Below are 17,725 nucleotides of genomic sequence, written 5' to 3'. Positions count from 1 at the left end.
CTTGAGCTTGCTGGCGATAAACCGTAATTAATCCAACAATTTGGCGCCTCACCCACTGAGGGATTCGATAAGCATGTCGACATGCAAAACCCTCGCCCAGAAATGGCCTCGATATCTCCACCGCCAGATCCCATTTGTCGCAGCTAGCACCTCAATCCGGCCTGTGCTTCGAAGCTGTCGCATGAGCAAGCAGCCGTCCCTCTTCCGTTCCTACGCTTCGATCTCCGCCGCGGAGCTTAAATTCGGACAACCGCTTCACGAGACGCATCCCCATATATTGAATCCTGGAGAATGTGTGTATACGCTCCTGATTGGAAGACCATTTGTCACAACAAAGAATGTGTGGGTTGACTTGAAAATAGTGACCCCCGGTATCACTGCGCTCGAATACGCTCAGCGTCGCTCCCGACTTGCGAACAAGCTTCCTAAGAATGCAATCGCCGTGTTAGCTGCCTCGGAAGTTACTTATCGCGCTAATGGCATATTCAACAATTATCGCCAGGATTCCAACTTCTTTTACCTTACCGGTTTGTTTTCATTGCAAGCCAAGAATAAAACAAGTAGCTCACTCGATGTCTTTATCAATAGGCTTCAATGAACCCAATGCGCTAGCTATCATCGGTGAGATCAATTTACCGTTTGAGGGCAACTAAAGTAGTGCTTACAATGCTTAGCGAATGATGGGTCTGGGGACAATCACATATTCCACCTCTATGTGCGTGCAAAGGATCCGAAGGCTGAGCTCTGGGATGGAGCGCGTTCCGGCACACAGGCGGCGATTGACGTCTTCAACGCGGATGAGGTTGGGAGACTGGCTTGGCGTGTAACGGAAAGCTTAGCTAACTATTGGAGCAGACGGGTGATATTGATCGCATTGGGGATATTCTCCCAGGGATTCTTTCGGGGGCCACAGAGATCTACACAGATATTCCTGCCTTTAACCCCGGGAGATCCTCCTTGCATCGTTTCTTATACGGCCCCACAAATGCATCCGAGAAGCTGAAGAAGATGGTCGATTATCGCAAAGTCAAGCCCTTGCGTAACATCTTAAACGAGATGCGAGTGTTCAAAAGTGAGGATGAGGTCGTCCAGTTACGCAGAGTTGGACGGGCATCGGGACGAGCCTTTACAGAAACCATGAGGCAGACTTTTACAAAAGAGGAGGACCTGAATTCCTTCCTGGAGTACAATTTCAAAGTGAACGGGTGCGATGGCAGTGCTTTTGTCCCCGTGGTTGCAGGCGGCTCTGTGAGTACCTCGTCACCTATTCTCTTCCTATTCAGGCTAACAGGTTCAGAACGCTCTGAGTATCCACTACACGAGAAATGACGATGTCTTGAGGTGAACCCCATTTCAACCATGTTTGAGGGTCTGGGCTAATACGAGATAAAGGGATGGTGACATGGTTCTTGTCGACGGGGGCGGGGTCAGTGGTTTCTCTATCCTGGAAATTGACTGTGACACTAACAGACTACAGGAATGGGGCACGTACATATCCGATATCACTCGAACTTGGCCGGTTAATGGCAAGTTCTCCGACCCTCAGCGCGACCTATACAATGCAGTGTTGAATGTGCACCGCAGTTGCGTCTCACTCTGCAGAGAGAGTGCCGGACTTTCACTGGACAAATTGCATAGTATCGCCGAGAATGGTCTAAAGGATCAATTGCAGCAACTCGGATTTGATGTCTCAGGCAGCGTAAGTCCATTTGAGATCAAGCATTGCCCACATTCGTCAAGCTGATCCGCGTTTGGCTCGAACAGGCAATGGGCCTCCTTTTCCCTCATCATCTGGGACACTACATTGGGTTAGACGTTCATGATTGTTCCGGATATCCTCGGAGCCAGAATCTCAAAGCAGGCCAGTGCATCACCATCGAACCGTAAGTATTCTTTCAGTCTCACTTTCGACACGTCTCTAATTCACCCTCCCAGTGGAATATACGTTCCGGACAGCGATAGATGGCCGGCTAAATTCCGAGGCATCGGGATCCGTATCGAAGACAGTGTTTGCGTTGGGGATGATAACCCGATTGTCCTGACCACAGAAGCAGTAAAAGAGGTGAGTCCTAATTCAATTCTCTTTAGGCAAACTTAAAAGACAATACTTTCAGATTGTACTCTTTCTCCAAGGACGACTACTAATATAGAATCTCGAATAGGTTGATGATATCGAGGCGCTTCGGGACTAGATGAAATAACCTGCTGTAGTATATAGATACCCTTTCATACGTGATTGTACAGTACTAATTTACTCGAGATGCTGCATCCACAAAAGACGTGTTGATGTAAATACTGTAGTAGGGTCAACCGTGAAAACAAACAAACAATGAACCGTCAAGGGCAGTTCTTGATCGGTAAAATTCAATGTACCATTTGGTACGATCGAGTCGACGCGTGGAGTAAATCGGACAGAACGCAACTTCGGAGGAAAAGTCCTGGTTAAATAACAAGAAGCGGACTGATTGTGTCAATTCTCGAAGGCGCGGTGGCTGGAAGGAAATTCACTAGAATTTATAATGTAAAGAATGTTCTATGCACATTCGTAGTACGTCCCTAGGTACTAGTCCTGTAAAGGGTCTGATAGCATCGCGCGACGGTCTTTGGTTGTTTGGCACACATCCCCAGCGGCCAAAACAAAACCCGTCTCCACCGGGCTTCCCTCACACGCTTAGTCTACCTTGCTCTGCTTTGCTTCTCTTCTTGGTCGACCTATCTACGTACTGCCCTACCTTACCTACCTACTCTGCCTCACCTTACATACTACCTACCTTCACTCCAACTACTCTTCTCCCTGTCATCCGACGTCCAACCTCCTAAGAAGTCTCCGGACTCGAACATTTTGCCTGTCATATTATCCTCCTGTACAGACTGGAGGTATTCGCCTCGTATCCTTCTCCTATTGCACGTTCCTTGCCCATTGCTGTCTGTCACACGTACAATGGCTTCTCTCTAAGTGAGGATCCTGCCATTCGAGACGTGTAGCTAGTCGTGTGCTCAGCCTAGAGTGCCCCTCTTGTGCTGGCACCTCGACTTACCGCGTTCAGCTACAACAAAAAGCGCTCGTGTATTGTTACCATATGGCAACAGTATTCATACCACCTTCGCCTCAGAACTCCTTTAATATGTCAACTCGCCGACCTCTCGCCAACGTGCCGAATGCTACCAATTCCCCTCACAGGGCGGGTCTTGTCCCTGCAAAGCGTCCTCGGGCAACGAATGCTCCGATCGATATACCCTACGGCCAGCCTCCTCCCAAGAAACAGGTGATCGATGGATTGGACCAGGACTCGCGTTCCCCAGCCCGGGTTAAATCGAGCACCACCGATTCCAAACTCTTCACACGGCGTTCGACCAACGCACAGCCAAGTGCCTTCGAAAAAAAATTGGTGGCTGCAAGGGATAAGGAACGGCAAGCTCTGCTCAAAGGAACGAAACAGGAGAGGCCATCCGCAGAGTCGGTGGATTCTATTCGGCAATGGCAGAGACATTACCGAAAGGCGTTTCCACACTTCGTCTTCTATTTCGATGCTATTTCAGAGGATATTCGTGCCAAGTGCTCGAGGCAGGTTACAGCCCTCGGAGCTGTAAGTGTCCCTTTCAACCTTTTGACCCGATAAAAACTCGTTCTCTCTCAACATGCTTGTCCCTTTCCTGGAATCGATCCTCTTGCTGTTCATATGCAACGGAGGGATAAAGAAATGGCTGACTGAAATGTATAGAGTGAGGAAAAATTCTTCTCGCGTGATGTCACCCACGTCGTCACTTCTCGTCCTATCCCGCCTGAAATCGATACTGTGACTCCTGCAGAATTGAATGCTACATCTGCTGATCTGACACCGGTTGACACCGTCAACCCGTCCTTGCTTGAGAAAACCGCAGACACACACCTCCATATGTCCTTGAAGACGGATCAGCGACGTGAGCCAAGCAATATGGATGTTTTATACCGGGCTCGTCGCATGAAAATGAAGATATGGGCTCTTGAGAAGTTACAGCGTATGATTGCTGCTATCAACGATGGGGATCCCGGTGGTCACGGCGGTCATTTGCGCAACCATAATACTGTTGGTGGGAACACTAAGGCCCGCGGCGAGATAGACCTGTCCCAGGTCTTACGGAAGGAGCTCATCAATGGTCCTTCGGACAGGGACCCTCTGTCGTCGTTAAAGGAGCTAGTGATGTTCAAAGGGCCGTTCATCTACATCCACGATATGGATGAAAAGACCAAGCCTGTCATGGTGCGAGAATATCCCAAAGTTGCAAGGAGGCAGGATGGTATCTGGCCACAATTCAGAAGCGCCCCGCTGGGGAAATGCCCTTTTATCGACGAACCTCCCAGCAAAAAAGAGATTGAAAGGCAACGGGCACGCCAACAAGAGAAGGAGAAGAAAATTGCTCCGAAAGCTCCTGCTATTAAAGAGGTACCTAAATTTGACGCACCGGATCTAGGCCCCGTGAACATAGAAAATCTGGACCCGTCGAATGAGACAAAAACTGGCGACAATGCTTTCGAACCAGCACAGCGGACGACGCCGGAAGACGTACAGAGGCCATTGCAGACCAAACCTGAATCACCAAGGAAAAGCTCCGAGAGTTTCGTCCCCCCTCCGCTCCATCGGACAGGACCGTTTTATGCTGGTCGTGAACCTGCCGCGTCCGGTATGCAGCCATCAAATATCACGTCTGCTATTCGGTCGCAGATGGTTTCCTCCACCGCCGCTGCACCTGGTGCCAAAGCTGGGTTGAGCAAAGAAGTCCATGAATTGAAGAGAAAGGTGCTTGAGAGGAGCAACGGCTGTTTGTCAACCGGCACCGTGCTGTCTCCCCATCCCACCACGTCTACCTCAGCCACCCTAAGGATGTCAAACTACCAATCGAACAAACTCTGCCAGGCGAACACGCAGGAGAAGCTGGGACACGTGCAAGAAGAGGACACTACTCAGTCCGAAGGGAACGGTGTGGCTAAGCGGCGGACTGCTCTCCGGAAAGTCCCAGTTCCAAAGAAAAAGGAAAGAAGGAGAGACCCTAAGCCTGGATACTGCGAGAATTGCAGGGACAAATTCGATGACTTTGAGGAGGTGAGAATCGTTCATGTCGAAAGGAATTGACAACGGCTAATCTTTTGTCTAGCACATCATGACAAGAAAGCATCGCAAATTCGCAACCAATAAGGCGAACTGGGCTGACCTAGATGCACTGCTTGAGGAGCTGGAGAGGCCTCTGAAGCATGAGTACGACTACGAAGATTCAGTTACTCCCTGATCTAGCGGATGCGAGACCATGTGTTTCTTCCTTGCGGCTCGCTAATAATCCCTCTCCAAACAAGCTAGCTTGTCAAGAAGGACTCGGTTATTGTGAGCTCAGCATGACTGCATTGACTCCTCTCGCAGTGCCAAATATGAATCCACGTGCGGCGATATGCACAGCCATCGCATCATTCGTTCATTTTTATCATTGACTTTACGTCGATCTCAACTTTTCATATTTCCTTACTCATGTTTACTTCTTTTACCGCTCGACGGTCCATTGTATTTCATATCTACCAGGTTACCACATTACCATACAGCCGGCGTCCGTTGGATTTTCTCGCGAGGTTTCGATGTCGCAGCAAGGACTTCACGAACCAAAAGCACGTCACGGCCTTTAAGCGACCACTTTTGCATACTATATCCGGAATGAAGAAAACGAGACGAAAAGCGAACGAATTACATTTTTGGAGGTTGGTGACGCGGAATCCGTCCAGCATGCTGCATGCGTATACGATGCCCCGTACCCTGTATGCAGAAGATGCTCGAAGGTTGGGTTGACTAATTCATCAAGCTCCTTGTTTCATCATATTCTTTTTCTTCTCTTCTTTTGTCCACGAGCATTTTCATCGGCGGATGTTAAGGGGTGGGTTGGTGGGTTGCATAAGGCTGAATGCATATCTAGGTGGCTTCGTCTTTTTTTCGTTCCATGGCATGTCTGGTTATTTTCCCCATGTGGCTCATTCTCAGCTGTCATGGCCACTGATTTCTAGCCACCAAAATAATCAAATAACTTTTCTCCACATCTCGTCCTGCTCTGTACCTCGTACACTTGAGTACAACTGCCTGCAGTAAACAGCTATATCCGAGCCTCGGCTGCATGACATCTCGGACCGGAATAAACTAAACCGCCGGCGGAGAAGGGCAATCCACCTTAGAACCAATCGACCAATCACAACACAGGAATACACCACCGAAGCGCCGAGGAATGCCCTACTAGGTAAACATCCGGCAGAATGGAACCATTAAGGTAAAAAAAAAAGGTGTTGCACGCGCGATTGAACTCTTTGGATGCTACAGGCTACGCTGCATAAACCAGCACGTCCGGGAGTTTATAACTCTCAACAGAATCGTGGGATGAGGGACTGTGATCTCTTTTCTCATCAGTCGCTCTTAAATGCACTACAAATTTATTATTTCTTCCGAACCAAGGTAGTTTGCATTTGAAGTAGGTACTTTTGATAAGATCGAGTATTATACTTTGCTCTTTCCTTCTCGGGTAGTGACGCCATTGTTCCGACGTTGATACCAACGGCGCGGCAGTTCTTTGCCCCTTCCCCACACTCAACCCTTTATGATCTTTATCTCTTGGAGAGTCTACATACACTTCATTCTATCACAGTTATGGCTTCGTCCCGGACAGCGACACAGCTGACGCTGCCGTTACGATCGCTTGCCAGGGGGGCTTTGGCGCGGCCTGGTTCATCTCCCCGCATGCCCTTTGTCCTTCCTGGTAGCTACATCCAAGCCCGTCTTGTTCCCTCACCATGCACGCCTCAGGTTCGACATAGTTCCCACTCGCCGCTGGGGGCGACACCGGTGAACCCGCGAAAAAAGGTGACGATGCAGACTCTACGGAGTCTCTACAGGAAGGGAGAACCGATCACAATGCTCACCGCGCATGACTTTCCCAGCGGCCATGTTGCCGACGCAGCTGGGATGGAGATGATCTTGGTCGGGGACAGTCTGGCCATGGTCGCCCTTGGGATGGAAGACACGAGCGAAGTGTTAATGGACGAGATGTTGCTGCATTGTCGGAGTGTAGCGCGCGCAGCTAAAAGCGCTTTCACGGTTCGTAAATCTCGTCCCCGGGGGGTGGGGGTGTGGTTTGTTGTGTTCGAGGCTTGGCTGACGGACGGGTATTTATAGGTTGCAGATCTCCCCATGGGTTCGTATGAAGTGTCGCCGGAACAGGCCGTGCAATCGGCCATTCGCATGGTGAAGCAAGGTCGCGTACAGGCTGTGAAACTCGAGGGAGGCGAGGAGATGGCGCCGACCATTAAGCGAATTGTGCAGGCTGGGATCCCTGTCGTGGGACACATCGGACTCACACCTCAACGCCAGAATGCTTTGGGAGGCTTCAGAGTGCAAGGAAAGTCGACAGCCGGTGCGTTACGATTGCTCAAAGACGCTTTGGCCGTGCAAGAGGCTGGCGCGTTCATGGTTGTAGTCGAAGCGGTACCGGCTGAGATTGCTGCGATCATCACTAAGAAGCTCTCTGTGCCCACTATTGGTATCGGCGCTGGCAATGGCTGTTCCGGACAGGTCCTGGTGCAGATAGATATGACTGGCAACTATCCTCCCGGACGTTTCCTTCCAAAGTTCGTCAAGAGATACGCCGATGTTTGGGCCGAGACGATTAAAGGAATCGAACAGTACAGAGAAGAAGTCAAGGGTCGCGTATACCCCTCGCAGGAGTACACTTACCCGATAGCCAAGGAGGAACTCGAGGAATTTGAGAAGGCTGCTGACCGGATCAAGCGCTCCTAATTTTCGAGTTCCAAACAGATGTACTCAATGATCGTTCTCTTCAATGTTTGTTCAGTTTCCGGCGCTTCGTTACTTGCCCTTATCACGTCATTTATGGCATTGTGGGCTTGGATGATACCGCGTCTTTTGATGATTATGACCATTAACGGAATCATTTGCGGTGGCGGCTTTATCTTTTGCATCTCGAAAATTTACCCATGAAGTGAACCCACTTGTTTCCCTCATGTCTGCATGTTGTATTGCAATACTTGCATCTGTTTTATTAGCCGAATGCTGGCGTCATAGAGTACGAGACAATCAATTGATCATCCGTCTTGAAACACTACGAAAGTTTTTAGTCTATACGTTCAGTGCAGAAGCGCCTGTAGCAGGAATACTCACTCTCCATAAACCTCCAACACCTTCATCTAGCCCCGGAGCAAAGACGCTGTTGACGTAGCAAAAGACAGAGTCTGTGTCTTTGCAGTCGAGCTTCTTCCTGAGGAATTTGACAACGGTTTCGAATTTCTGCGACGCACTGATCTTGAAAACCCGATTCTTAAGAATAGGCGCGGAAGGAAGAGGCTGAAAGCGAACAGTCACTATTCAGAGTTAGACGAAGACGCAAATTCCAGGTCCAAGTGAGTCTATTGATGATCCCGAAATCTATCCACACGCATATTATTTACCTTTTCCTGTATCAACAGCCTCCGCATCCGCCAACGCTCGATGGGCATCGCGCGGTAGGCTGCTAAGCACCACCGAGGCGGACATGGTCATTGGTAAATCTGCCCCATGCTCATCATCCGGGATAGGGGTGCTTCTGGTATTTGAATCTGAATCTGGTCTTTGGCTAGCAGGTCTATGACTGAGCCTGCTTCCAGCTATTTGTGGGGATTTTGGATTTGGAGAATTTGTCCCCGAAGGGTTTTCTGGTGATGGAGAGTCCATTTTGTGGTATGCGCTGGGGATATGCACTGGGAATGATGAGGCTATCACTTGAAGTCCGTAGATGATTGTGAGATGATGAAGGGTTTACAGGAGGTTGTTGTTCGGTGGATCTACGAGCTAATTTGTACCTTAGCTCTAGGTAGTTCGTCTACAGCGCTAGTTGGGTTCGGTCCGATCAACATGGCTCAGGTACTCTACCAACAGTGTAGCGTGAATGCCATGAGAAACAATATGGATTAAGACTAAGAGTTAACATCTCCATTCCTTCGACTTGATTTCTGATGTGCAGTGGAGTAGTAGTGTACAACAATGACGGTTAGATGCCACCCTATTCTGGGTAGATCACAAGCACCACCTACTGACGTAGTGACACTCCTTATCTGAAATTCGTAGTCGATACTCCACTGAAAGGCCAGTTGATGACGCTAGCCCATCTATAAATCTATCACTCTGGCAAACCAAATAGCCATCAATTCAGTCCTGAAAAGAAGTAAATTATATCAGCTGAAGAATCCAAAGCACAATAATATTTACCCACAGACAGAATAGGGAGAGAAAGGAAGAGATCTGGTAAAGCACAGAAAACGAGTGACTCCTCGCTGAGTCATCCCGGGCCACATGACTGCCCAACCAAATGGTGCCATCACTCGATAATCATTTCTTGAGTTCGCCTGACGGCTATAAGTTACTAGTACTAGTCTTCTCTGTAGTGACGGGTTCCCCATTTCTCCGTGCCATCTTGTTAACTATATCTCCTTGACCAACACCTCCTGCTTCCGTTGTACTGCCTTCAGATTCTAGTACTACTGTCTTTTCTCAAGGATCTTCATCCTCCCGGTTTTCGTGTTACTTTGCATCTAGTCTTTCTTTGATCGCGCGCCGTTGCTCATTATCTTGCCCCCGCTCATTGCTTCCCCGCTCCGGTCTTGGAGAACCCTTCGGGCACGACTCTCTCAAAGTACTCAATCACCTTCAAGCGATTTACCCCCTTTTCACAATCCATCTTTGGATAGCATAAGATATAAGGCTATATCAGTCTACAAGTTTTCAAAATGAGCAGCCCAAAGCGAAGAATCGAGACCGATGTGAGTTCAATCAAAGGTTTTTTTGAAGGACATGGTTCACAAATGAGCAAACGCTGACAAGTCGCCTTTTTCTCTCTGTATAGGTCATGAAGTATGCTAGGATTCTTCTTGAAGACAACCCAGCGGACAAAAGCTAACCGAATGGCAGGATGTATGCCACACCCCTCTTGAGCGTCCATTGACCCTGCCTTCCGGAAGTCACATATACTTGCAGATTCGAGCGAACGATTTTCGAACTTTCTGTCGGCTCTTGGACCTTGCTGATATGTTTCCAGGTTGATGAGTGATTACGAGGTGACTTTGGTCAATGACAACAGTGGGTATATGGGCTTATTTCTCTGGCTTTCACTACTAACTTATGGATAGTGTATGCTGCGATTCCTAGACTTCCATTACCAACCAACCATCGATGCAGATTATTGACTTGATTATTCTCGGACAGGCAAGAATTTTACGTGCGCTTCAAGGGCCCAGAAGAGAGTGCGTCTTGCCACTTCCCTCAAAACTCCGCACTACTGACCAATAATAGCACCGTTCGCTGGCGGTCACTGGAAGATTCACGTCGAGTTGCCCGATCAATATCCCTACAAGAGTCCGAGCATCGGTTTCGTGAACCGGATCTTCCACCCGAATATCGATGAATTGTGAGGCATCCCAGCTACCACTCAAAGTCCGTCGTTAACCTCTCATTTTACGCAGATCTGGCTCAGTGTGTCTTGATGTCATCAACCAAACTTGGTCACCGATGTACGATATGATCAACATTTTCGAGGTTTTCCTCCCTCAGCTCCTGCGGTACCCGAACCCTTCAGACCCGCTCAACGGCGAGGCTGCTGCGATGTTAATGAGGGAACCCAAGAGCTACGAGGCCAAAGTAAAAGGTGTGTGTTACAGTGATCGGCTCAGGACAGCACTTGCTGATTGGATTGATAGAATACGTGGCCAAGTATGCTAGCAAAGAGGCAGTTGATGAAGCCGGAGAGGATACAGAGTCCGAAGATGAACTAAGCTCGGCTGGAAGTTACGAATCTGGCGGTGAGGAACCGGCTGGTACGATGGATGACGTGTAGATCAATCGTCGGAATCTTGGTCGGTTGCTCGAACCCGGTGTGCATTCTGTTGCATTATGCCATCTATTTTCCTATCTTCACCTGTTATTCTATCGGAACAAGGCTGGCGGGCGTTACTGGCGGAGTTACTACTGTTTTTCAAGACGCAACTGACATTTGCATCCCCTGAGCCAAGGTCCAGGTCACGATTTGCTAATTAGCAATCGACTGGAGTTGGCGACCCCTGTCTGCTCTCCAACGTTGTGTGCATCTGGATTACTCTCTTCCTCTGTACTCATGGTTCCTTACAGCATCTAGTAGTATATGCATGTTGATAAGCCAAGATGATTTATACAGTCTCCGCCTCTGCGAGAACTGCAGTAGGGTCAATTTTCTCTGAAGATGGAGACATTACTCGAGACTAGGGATCTGCTCATTGTGTTGACATGCCCATTAGCTATGTCACTATCTAATAACACTGTACTGCCTCTTGATATGAGAAGTGTCAAAAAAAGGAATCTACCCAAACATGATGATTATGCAACACAAAGGAAATGTATACCTGGCAAGTGCAATAATAGTAAGAGAGGATCGAAAGACGCAAGAGGGTATTAATCATCGTCAAGCGACGGGAACTGAAAGAAAAGAAGGATTGGCCTAAAACACGCGACAAAGAAGCGGAAGAGTCGAAGTCCGCGAAGCGAAGAAAGTAGAAAACAACCGTCGGCCGGCGACCCAGTAGAACAAAGAAAAGGAATGCAGCGTAGCAACTCCCCGTCATCCGCAAGTTTCACGTCACCTTCAGAACGCCAAAGACATCTCGACCGTTCGTCTCATCAGTGTTCAGACCTGGCCGGGCCTTCTTTCCTTTCCTCGGGTTGATGACCACCTCTCCCCAGTGCTTGCAGGCGGTGTCGTCATTTGCGGCGCCAGACTTGGATGATGTCGGTGACTTCGACGGGTCGGCCGTGATTATTCTGACGGGGACGTCGCTGCTCGAACTTGCTTTTGACGCCACGGAGCCGTGTAGTGTGGCGCGTGGTTGGAGATGGGGTTGCGGTTGGAGGGACCAGATGTCGATGACGGACCTATGTGCCTGGATTAGCTTCTCGTTCGGGAGTCGGTGGTATAGTGCCAGCTTGAAACGAGGGAGCAGCAGGTAACTACTCACTCTGAGGTTCGCTGGCAGATTGCTTCGAGGGCTTCTCGTTCGCGCTTTATGTTCTCTGGGTCGGGGTTGTTGATCTGATTCGCATGATTGAGAGCTCCATAGCCGTAGCCGGACTGGTAGATATCGTCGTCCAGCAGACGCGAGGACTCGGCCTAAAGATCCGGACTGTTAGTATGCCTGTTTGAGGGTTGGGAATCGAAAATGGCTATGACCAGCCGCATCATGCGATTGCGGCGGCATGGTCCTTTTCTCTGTTTGGTGCTGAATCACAAATACATACATCATGGCTTTCTCGGCGATTTAGCCCAAGGCAAGAAGCACAGACGCCCATTGATCCCGATGTATTATGGCGCGGTGATCGAGTCTCGAGGAGGAAAGATCGAGTGGTAATGAATATCCGAATGACGGGAAAGATAATGCAAGGAATGCAAGAATAACAAAGTACAAATATCAGCCGCGGCAGGAAACCGACGGGTGATGCTGGGAAGGTTAGATATAGAGAACTGTCCGGAGTCGCACGACCACCCACCATTGACTGGATTCGTGAAGGAATCCGGTGTTTTCGACTGGTCCGTGCGCCTCCATGACATTGAACCCCAGATCGGGCTCATTCTTCATCTGCTTGCATTCCTTGATATTTGGAATACCGTCACATTCCTTCATCAGACTAAAGACCTGGTGAGAAAACTGATCTATTGATAAAAATCATCCCTATGATTCGGCTATCTATCCATGCTTCGGATCAATATTCATGCTTTTCTGGCCCCATCAAGCATCACTAGCGGAGCTCTGAGATGCCATGATTTTCTACTACCTGAGTTAACCACACAGTGATAGCAAGCTTGTTTTTCGTTATCCGCCAATTGTTCTCTCAGTCTAGTGTCTTAAGTCTCCGCAAGGCCCTCCCTGTTGCCTTATTTCCTCGGGAATCTTGCTGCCCCGTCGCACTGGCCATGAAAATGGGCATTTTTCGACAACAAGGCAGACGATCACTCCTTTTTGTGAACTAATTTAAGAAATGGGGCCACTCATTCATATTCCCACAGCGAAATGATCTAGACTCTGTACGGGAAGGCGCTACAACCCTGTGCCCTCTATTGTTGTGTCTCCTCTTGCTTGTGGCGGACCCCGCATCATAATGCCCCTCCATCAACCGCACATATGCTCCGTAGCTGCTGATATCATCAACAGCTCTGACTCTTTCACATATAATTATCTAGTCTCCTCCAAGCCTGTTCATATATAGTCACCACACCACCCATCTAATATATCAACCATGCCCGGACGGCTCGAAGGAAAGGTTGCCGTTGTGACAGGCGCCGGATCAGGGTTTGGCTACGGCATCGCAAAGAAGTTCGTCGAAGAAGGCGCCAATGTCATCATCGCAGAGCTGTCGCAGCAAAGCGGAGAGAAAGCCGCAGCCGAGTTGAACTGCAAGTTTGTTCTCGCTGACGTGACGAGGCGGGAGTCCTGGCAGGCATTGCTGCAAGCAACACTGGATGCATATGGGAAACTCGACATTGTCGTCAATAATGCTGGTGCGACCTATAGCAATAAGCCCACCGCCGAAGTCACCGATGCAGATTTTGACCTGTGCATGAATGTGAATATCAAATCGATCTATCTATCCACGAGCGTCATAGTGCCGTACTTCCTTGAGAACAACCGGCCCGGGTCGTTTATCCAGATCTCATCGACGGCTGCACTGCGTCCTCGTCCAGGCTTGACGTGGTATAATGCTTCAAAGGCAGCCGTAAGCAATGCGACCAAGACGATGGCTGTCGAGTATGGGCCCAAGCAGATTCGTTTTAATTGCGTCTGTCCTGTCGTTGGTAGTACAGGGATGTAAGTATAAAGCTGCGCACCGCTGATGCAAAGACTTGGAAAGCGGCTCACCTTGCTACGTCTTTAGGACACATTTATTCCTTGGCAAGCCAGATACTGAAGAAAACCGCGCTGCTTTTGTGTCAACTGTGCCGCTGGGTCGGCCCAGTACTCCTCGGGATGTTGCGAATACTTGTTGCTTCCTAGCGAGCGATGAAGCGGAATTTATCACGGGGGTGAACTTGGAGGTAGGCACCGACATCATTTGTTCCAAATCAGCACTGTCGGCACTAACTAATGACTACTGGGATTCAGGTGGACGGCGGTCGTTGTGTTTAGTCTATCTATATAGCAAATTTCATAGCGGACCTACGTGGAAAAGGAAGAATAGATTGTTCCGACAAAGCAGCTTGCGATCCAGTGCATTACTCTCAACAGAATATCAGAAATCTAGCGCTTACCAATCGTAATCCCTCTCAAGCTAATTCAGTCAAGCCAGATCGCAAACCCTGACGTTAATTTCCATTTCATCACTGACGAGGTCTCAACGAGCTGATGCCTGGGATAGAGCCCTATACCGGACTCTGCGGTCCATTGCTCTCACGGTGTCGTGGAATTTTCATCTTTTACAGCCTGTGTATTCATATTGCATGGCACATATAGGCTTTCTGGTCGAGGACCAACCTCAGCGAAATTTTACCCAGGACATTTTTGGTCAGAGAAGGAGAAGTGAAGGTAGCATGGAGACCAGCCACGGCATATATATATGTATCAGTATCTGGACCATCGGTGCATTCCAGATAGAAGCTACCTCTCTTCACCGAAATAGGCAAGTACCCTCATTCCTGCTCAGATTCTATCAAGGAATGAATGAGATTAAGAATATCAACCATAGCTTAGCTGGGTAATTCCCTCCAACGGCCATTCAGTTTGATGAACGGCCACATGTTGCTGTACTCCTTTGAACAAAGTACATGTTGTCCCGCGTTAGCAGAATGAGATGAAGTAATTGACTCAAGTTTTAGGCTAAGGAAGTCTCAATGCTTTATGAGAGCAGTCAACCTCTCCATAAACAATGCGAAGTCATCGTACGGCTCCCAGGAGCGAAGGAAGTCGACATCGGTTGGGTCTGATGCACTTGCAGATCCCCGGGAACGTGGCCGTAGCCACACCGGTGGGTGGAAATAGACCATTCCACAATTTTCGGAATCAGCATTTCGCTCCGCACGACAGAGCATTCTTGATCAACACAATCGCCGGGCAAGCGAAAGGGGCCCTGACACAGTTTTTCAATGGCCTAGATCTTCATATAGATTCTCGCAAAATTCTAACAATATGTTCGACCTCCCAGACGCAAAACGGTACTGTGATTTCCAAATCCAGCTGTCCGTACTTTGACTGATTTTGAGCCTGCTCTACAGCGTTCGTCGCGATGAACTCCTCTCGCGAGATTCGGTTTCACGGTCACCCTCACCGCAGCCGGACTCATCGCTTCAAGACGGCCATCAGCGTTTGGGCGCGCTCCTCAACCTTGATGTATTGATAGCCCCCGCAGAATCCACCGCTCCAGCACCCAGATCGCAGGAAGATGGCCAGCAACAAGAAGATGAGGAGCAGGAATTCGAGTTCCGTTTATTTAGTGCCCCTGCTGCGTCAAAATCTACAACTAAGGACGAGAAGACGCCGGTGACGGAAGGCGGAGAGAAAGCAGTAAGCGGAGGTACTCAAAAATTGAGGATTCGGTTACGCTCGCCGACACCTGGAGCGGTGGATGGGGAGGGACGATTTCTTAATCCCTTCCGAGGGTGGCAGTATTACTTTACAACGCCGGAGCTGCTTACTGGGTCCGGTGCGAAGCAGGATTCAGCTTCGACTTCGACCATCAGGAGGAAGCAATTCGAGGAAGTCGCTGTGTCCGGTCAGCAGATGCTGGGGTGGTCGGAGGTGTCCTGGGTACGTGTTGGACTTTCTATCGACTCACTTGGGTTTGATATGGTTTGCTGATTTTATGTTTCGCGCAGCCCGGTTGCCATCTACCATGGCGAGTGATACATCTCAAGCGGCAGCATACCAAGTTACCTCCTGCATCTGCAGATCCAACTGCAGTCGCGACTATTTGCGTTACGAACCCTCCGTCAAAAGACCCCAAGTCTCGAAAGAAGCCCGGCAAGAAGCGACGTATCCAGTTGCGGAAGCGAATAAAGGCCGCAGATGAGGAGAAGCAGAGGGAGGCCGAGAAGCGAAATCGCAAGAATCGGGAGAGGAAAATCAAACGGAGACAGAAAGCACGAGAATTGAAAGCTGCAGCTGCAGCTGCATCGGGACAAAGTCAAGATGTCGCGGAAGTGGAGATGCAAGATGCTTCTGATGCGAGCAATGAAAATACTGTTAACGGACTGCCGTGCATTTGCGATACCCTGTGATTAACCTGCAATCCACCGAACTGCGATGGTCTACCATGACTACAATAGTGAGAGCACTAAGATGGTACTTGTCATCAAGCGAGCTACATTGCTCTAATTATCTGACCGAGGGAGAGTATAGACAAAACGAGGGGTATATTATGCAACGCAAACACGGCAACGACAACGACGACGACAATAAAAGAAGATCAACTCAACAAAAGAAACATTGGGCTATTATGTGGCGACTGCCCGCTACTGCGAAAACGTGAAAGCGCAGAGTAAATATCGAATTCAGAGGGGTTACGAGATTTCGTTCAAAAATGATATATGGCGAAAGGCAAACGATTATTTGGCTTCCTCGGCTATTTTTGGTCAGCATAATCGACCTCGATCTTCCGAGATCCAGTTACCTACTCTTGGGCGGCTCCGCAGTCTCAGCGGGCTTTTCAGCAGCTGGTTGAGCAGGCGCTGGCTCAGCATCCGGGGCTGGGGCAGCAGGGGCAGTTTCCGCTGGAGCAGCCGCGGAAGTAGTTGTCTCCGGAACAGTGGGAGCAGCAGCAGTAGCGGCTGTCGTGGGCTCGGGAGCAGGAGCCTCTGTCTTCGTCTCGGGGGCTGGGGTAGTGGAGGGCCCGGGCTGCGTCTCGGTGGGTTGTGTTGCCGCCTCGGTTGACTTATCTGCTACGGCTGCTTGCTCTGCAGAGTATTAATTCGTGAGACATTGGGCGACTTGACTGGATGAAGCAACATATAAGGGAACAACGTACCAGGCTTAGGATCGGTAACAGGAGCTGGCTCTGCTGGCTTGGTTTCCGTGGCAGGTACAGCGGCCGCAGCAGCAGCGCCAGCGGCGGGGGCGGTTGCTGGCTGTTCTGCAGGCGTATCCGCAGCCGGGGCAGGCTCAGTTTGATTGTTCTGAGCCTTCTTCTTTCTGCGGGAGAAAATGGTCTTCAAGCCCTTCTTCAATTGCTGAAGAGCATCAGGAGCTGATCATCAGTCAGACAGCGGCTTAGGAGAGAGCTAGCGGAGCTTCATTCACATACGGACACCGGGCATCTTGTAGCTAGAGAAGAGATTGTAGTAAGAGGCGATTAGAGTAGCGAAAAAAGGAAAGAAAGGAAAAACCCTTGCTGAAGACGATTTCGCGTGTAGATCTGAAACTCAGAGAGAGAAAAGGAAGTGATGAACTTCGCAGCAAACGAAGACGAAGGGTTATATTATGACTGTTTTGATGGCTTGTCCGCCACGTGATGGTTGGGGAGGTCCGATCGTCCAGTCTCGTACTCTGTACTCCTTTTTGTTTTGTCCCTTGTCCAGAGCTGGTTAGATTCGAGCCGGCTGAATACTGCTTTCCTTTGATTGATGAAATGCTCCTTGGCTAAATTTCAAGCACAGCCACGCGTATGCTCATGTATGAAGAGCCAAGATCAGATGGTGAATTGCCTACTCAACTGTCCCGTCCAGG

At 49.4% G+C, this 17,725-nt stretch overlaps 9 protein-coding genes across 9 annotated transcripts; 6 read left to right on the top strand and 3 right to left on the bottom strand.

Moving 5' to 3' along the window:
* Positions 1-73: 73 nt before the first annotated feature.
* On the top strand, positions 74-2,192 carry Aspvir_002747 (aminopeptidase P family protein; the record flags this gene model as incomplete). Its single annotated transcript, XM_043274344.1, has 11 exons — positions 74-293; positions 363-527; positions 589-621; positions 675-802; positions 856-1,248; positions 1,298-1,341; positions 1,393-1,426; positions 1,478-1,699; positions 1,765-1,883; positions 1,936-2,062; positions 2,163-2,192. 11 exons carry the CDS (start codon positions 74-76, stop codon positions 2,190-2,192), a joined length of 1,515 nt encoding a protein of 504 aa, XP_043130279.1.
* Positions 2,193-3,080: 888 nt separating this feature from the next.
* On the top strand, positions 3,081-5,265 carry Aspvir_002746 (protein serine/threonine kinase activating protein nimO; the record flags this gene model as incomplete). Its single annotated transcript, XM_043274343.1, has 3 exons — positions 3,081-3,587; positions 3,723-5,081; positions 5,134-5,265. 3 exons carry the CDS (start codon positions 3,081-3,083, stop codon positions 5,263-5,265), a joined length of 1,998 nt encoding a protein of 665 aa, XP_043130278.1.
* A 1,388-nt stretch (positions 5,266-6,653) lies between these two features.
* On the top strand, positions 6,654-7,799 carry Aspvir_002745 (3-methyl-2-oxobutanoate hydroxymethyltransferase ECM31; the record flags this gene model as incomplete). The annotated part of the gene is made up of 2 exons (XM_043274342.1): positions 6,654-7,100; positions 7,179-7,799. 2 exons carry the CDS (start codon positions 6,654-6,656, stop codon positions 7,797-7,799), a joined length of 1,068 nt encoding a protein of 355 aa, XP_043130277.1.
* A 262-nt stretch (positions 7,800-8,061) lies between these two features.
* Aspvir_002744 (ubiquitin-like protein ATG12) lies at positions 8,062-8,729 on the bottom strand (the record flags this gene model as incomplete). Its single annotated transcript, XM_043274341.1, has 3 exons — positions 8,062-8,121; positions 8,181-8,380; positions 8,468-8,729. The coding sequence occupies 3 exons, from the start codon at positions 8,727-8,729 to the stop codon at positions 8,062-8,064; spliced, it is 522 nt and encodes a 173-aa protein (XP_043130276.1).
* A 1,052-nt stretch (positions 8,730-9,781) lies between these two features.
* Aspvir_002743 (E2 ubiquitin-conjugating protein UBC8) lies at positions 9,782-10,884 on the top strand (the record flags this gene model as incomplete). Its single annotated transcript, XM_043274340.1, has 7 exons — positions 9,782-9,814; positions 9,898-9,905; positions 10,090-10,134; positions 10,257-10,294; positions 10,344-10,458; positions 10,514-10,695; positions 10,748-10,884. The coding sequence occupies 7 exons, from the start codon at positions 9,782-9,784 to the stop codon at positions 10,882-10,884; spliced, it is 558 nt and encodes a 185-aa protein (XP_043130275.1).
* Positions 10,885-11,653: 769 nt separating this feature from the next.
* On the bottom strand, positions 11,654-12,365 carry Aspvir_002742 (LAMTOR1/MEH1 family protein; the record flags this gene model as incomplete). Its single annotated transcript, XM_043274339.1, has 3 exons — positions 11,654-11,951; positions 12,035-12,186; positions 12,315-12,365. The coding sequence occupies 3 exons, from the start codon at positions 12,363-12,365 to the stop codon at positions 11,654-11,656; spliced, it is 501 nt and encodes a 166-aa protein (XP_043130274.1).
* A 945-nt stretch (positions 12,366-13,310) lies between these two features.
* Aspvir_002741 (oxidoreductase, short-chain dehydrogenase/reductase family) lies at positions 13,311-14,197 on the top strand (the record flags this gene model as incomplete). The annotated part of the gene is made up of 3 exons (XM_043274338.1): positions 13,311-13,879; positions 13,947-14,106; positions 14,174-14,197. The coding sequence occupies 3 exons, from the start codon at positions 13,311-13,313 to the stop codon at positions 14,195-14,197; spliced, it is 753 nt and encodes a 250-aa protein (XP_043130273.1).
* A 996-nt stretch (positions 14,198-15,193) lies between these two features.
* Positions 15,194-16,281, top strand: Aspvir_002740 (DUF2011 domain-containing protein; the record flags this gene model as incomplete). Its single annotated transcript, XM_043274337.1, has 3 exons — positions 15,194-15,219; positions 15,280-15,811; positions 15,880-16,281. The coding sequence occupies 3 exons, from the start codon at positions 15,194-15,196 to the stop codon at positions 16,279-16,281; spliced, it is 960 nt and encodes a 319-aa protein (XP_043130272.1).
* A 327-nt stretch (positions 16,282-16,608) lies between these two features.
* Positions 16,609-17,316, bottom strand: Aspvir_002739 (uncharacterized protein; the record flags this gene model as incomplete). Its single annotated transcript, XM_043274336.1, has 4 exons — positions 16,609-16,625; positions 16,678-16,956; positions 17,028-17,246; positions 17,304-17,316. The coding sequence occupies 4 exons, from the start codon at positions 17,314-17,316 to the stop codon at positions 16,609-16,611; spliced, it is 528 nt and encodes a 175-aa protein (XP_043130271.1).
* Positions 17,317-17,725: the final 409 nt, after the last annotated feature.

The sequence above is a fragment of the Aspergillus viridinutans genome (assembly GCF_018404265.1).
Source record: "Aspergillus viridinutans IFM 47045 DNA, scaffold_12, whole genome shotgun sequence".
Taxonomy (NCBI): Eukaryota; Fungi; Ascomycota; class Eurotiomycetes; order Eurotiales; family Aspergillaceae; genus Aspergillus; species Aspergillus viridinutans.
The sequence above is the reverse complement of the archived record's forward strand: the minus strand, read 5'-3'. Positions and strand labels throughout refer to the sequence as shown.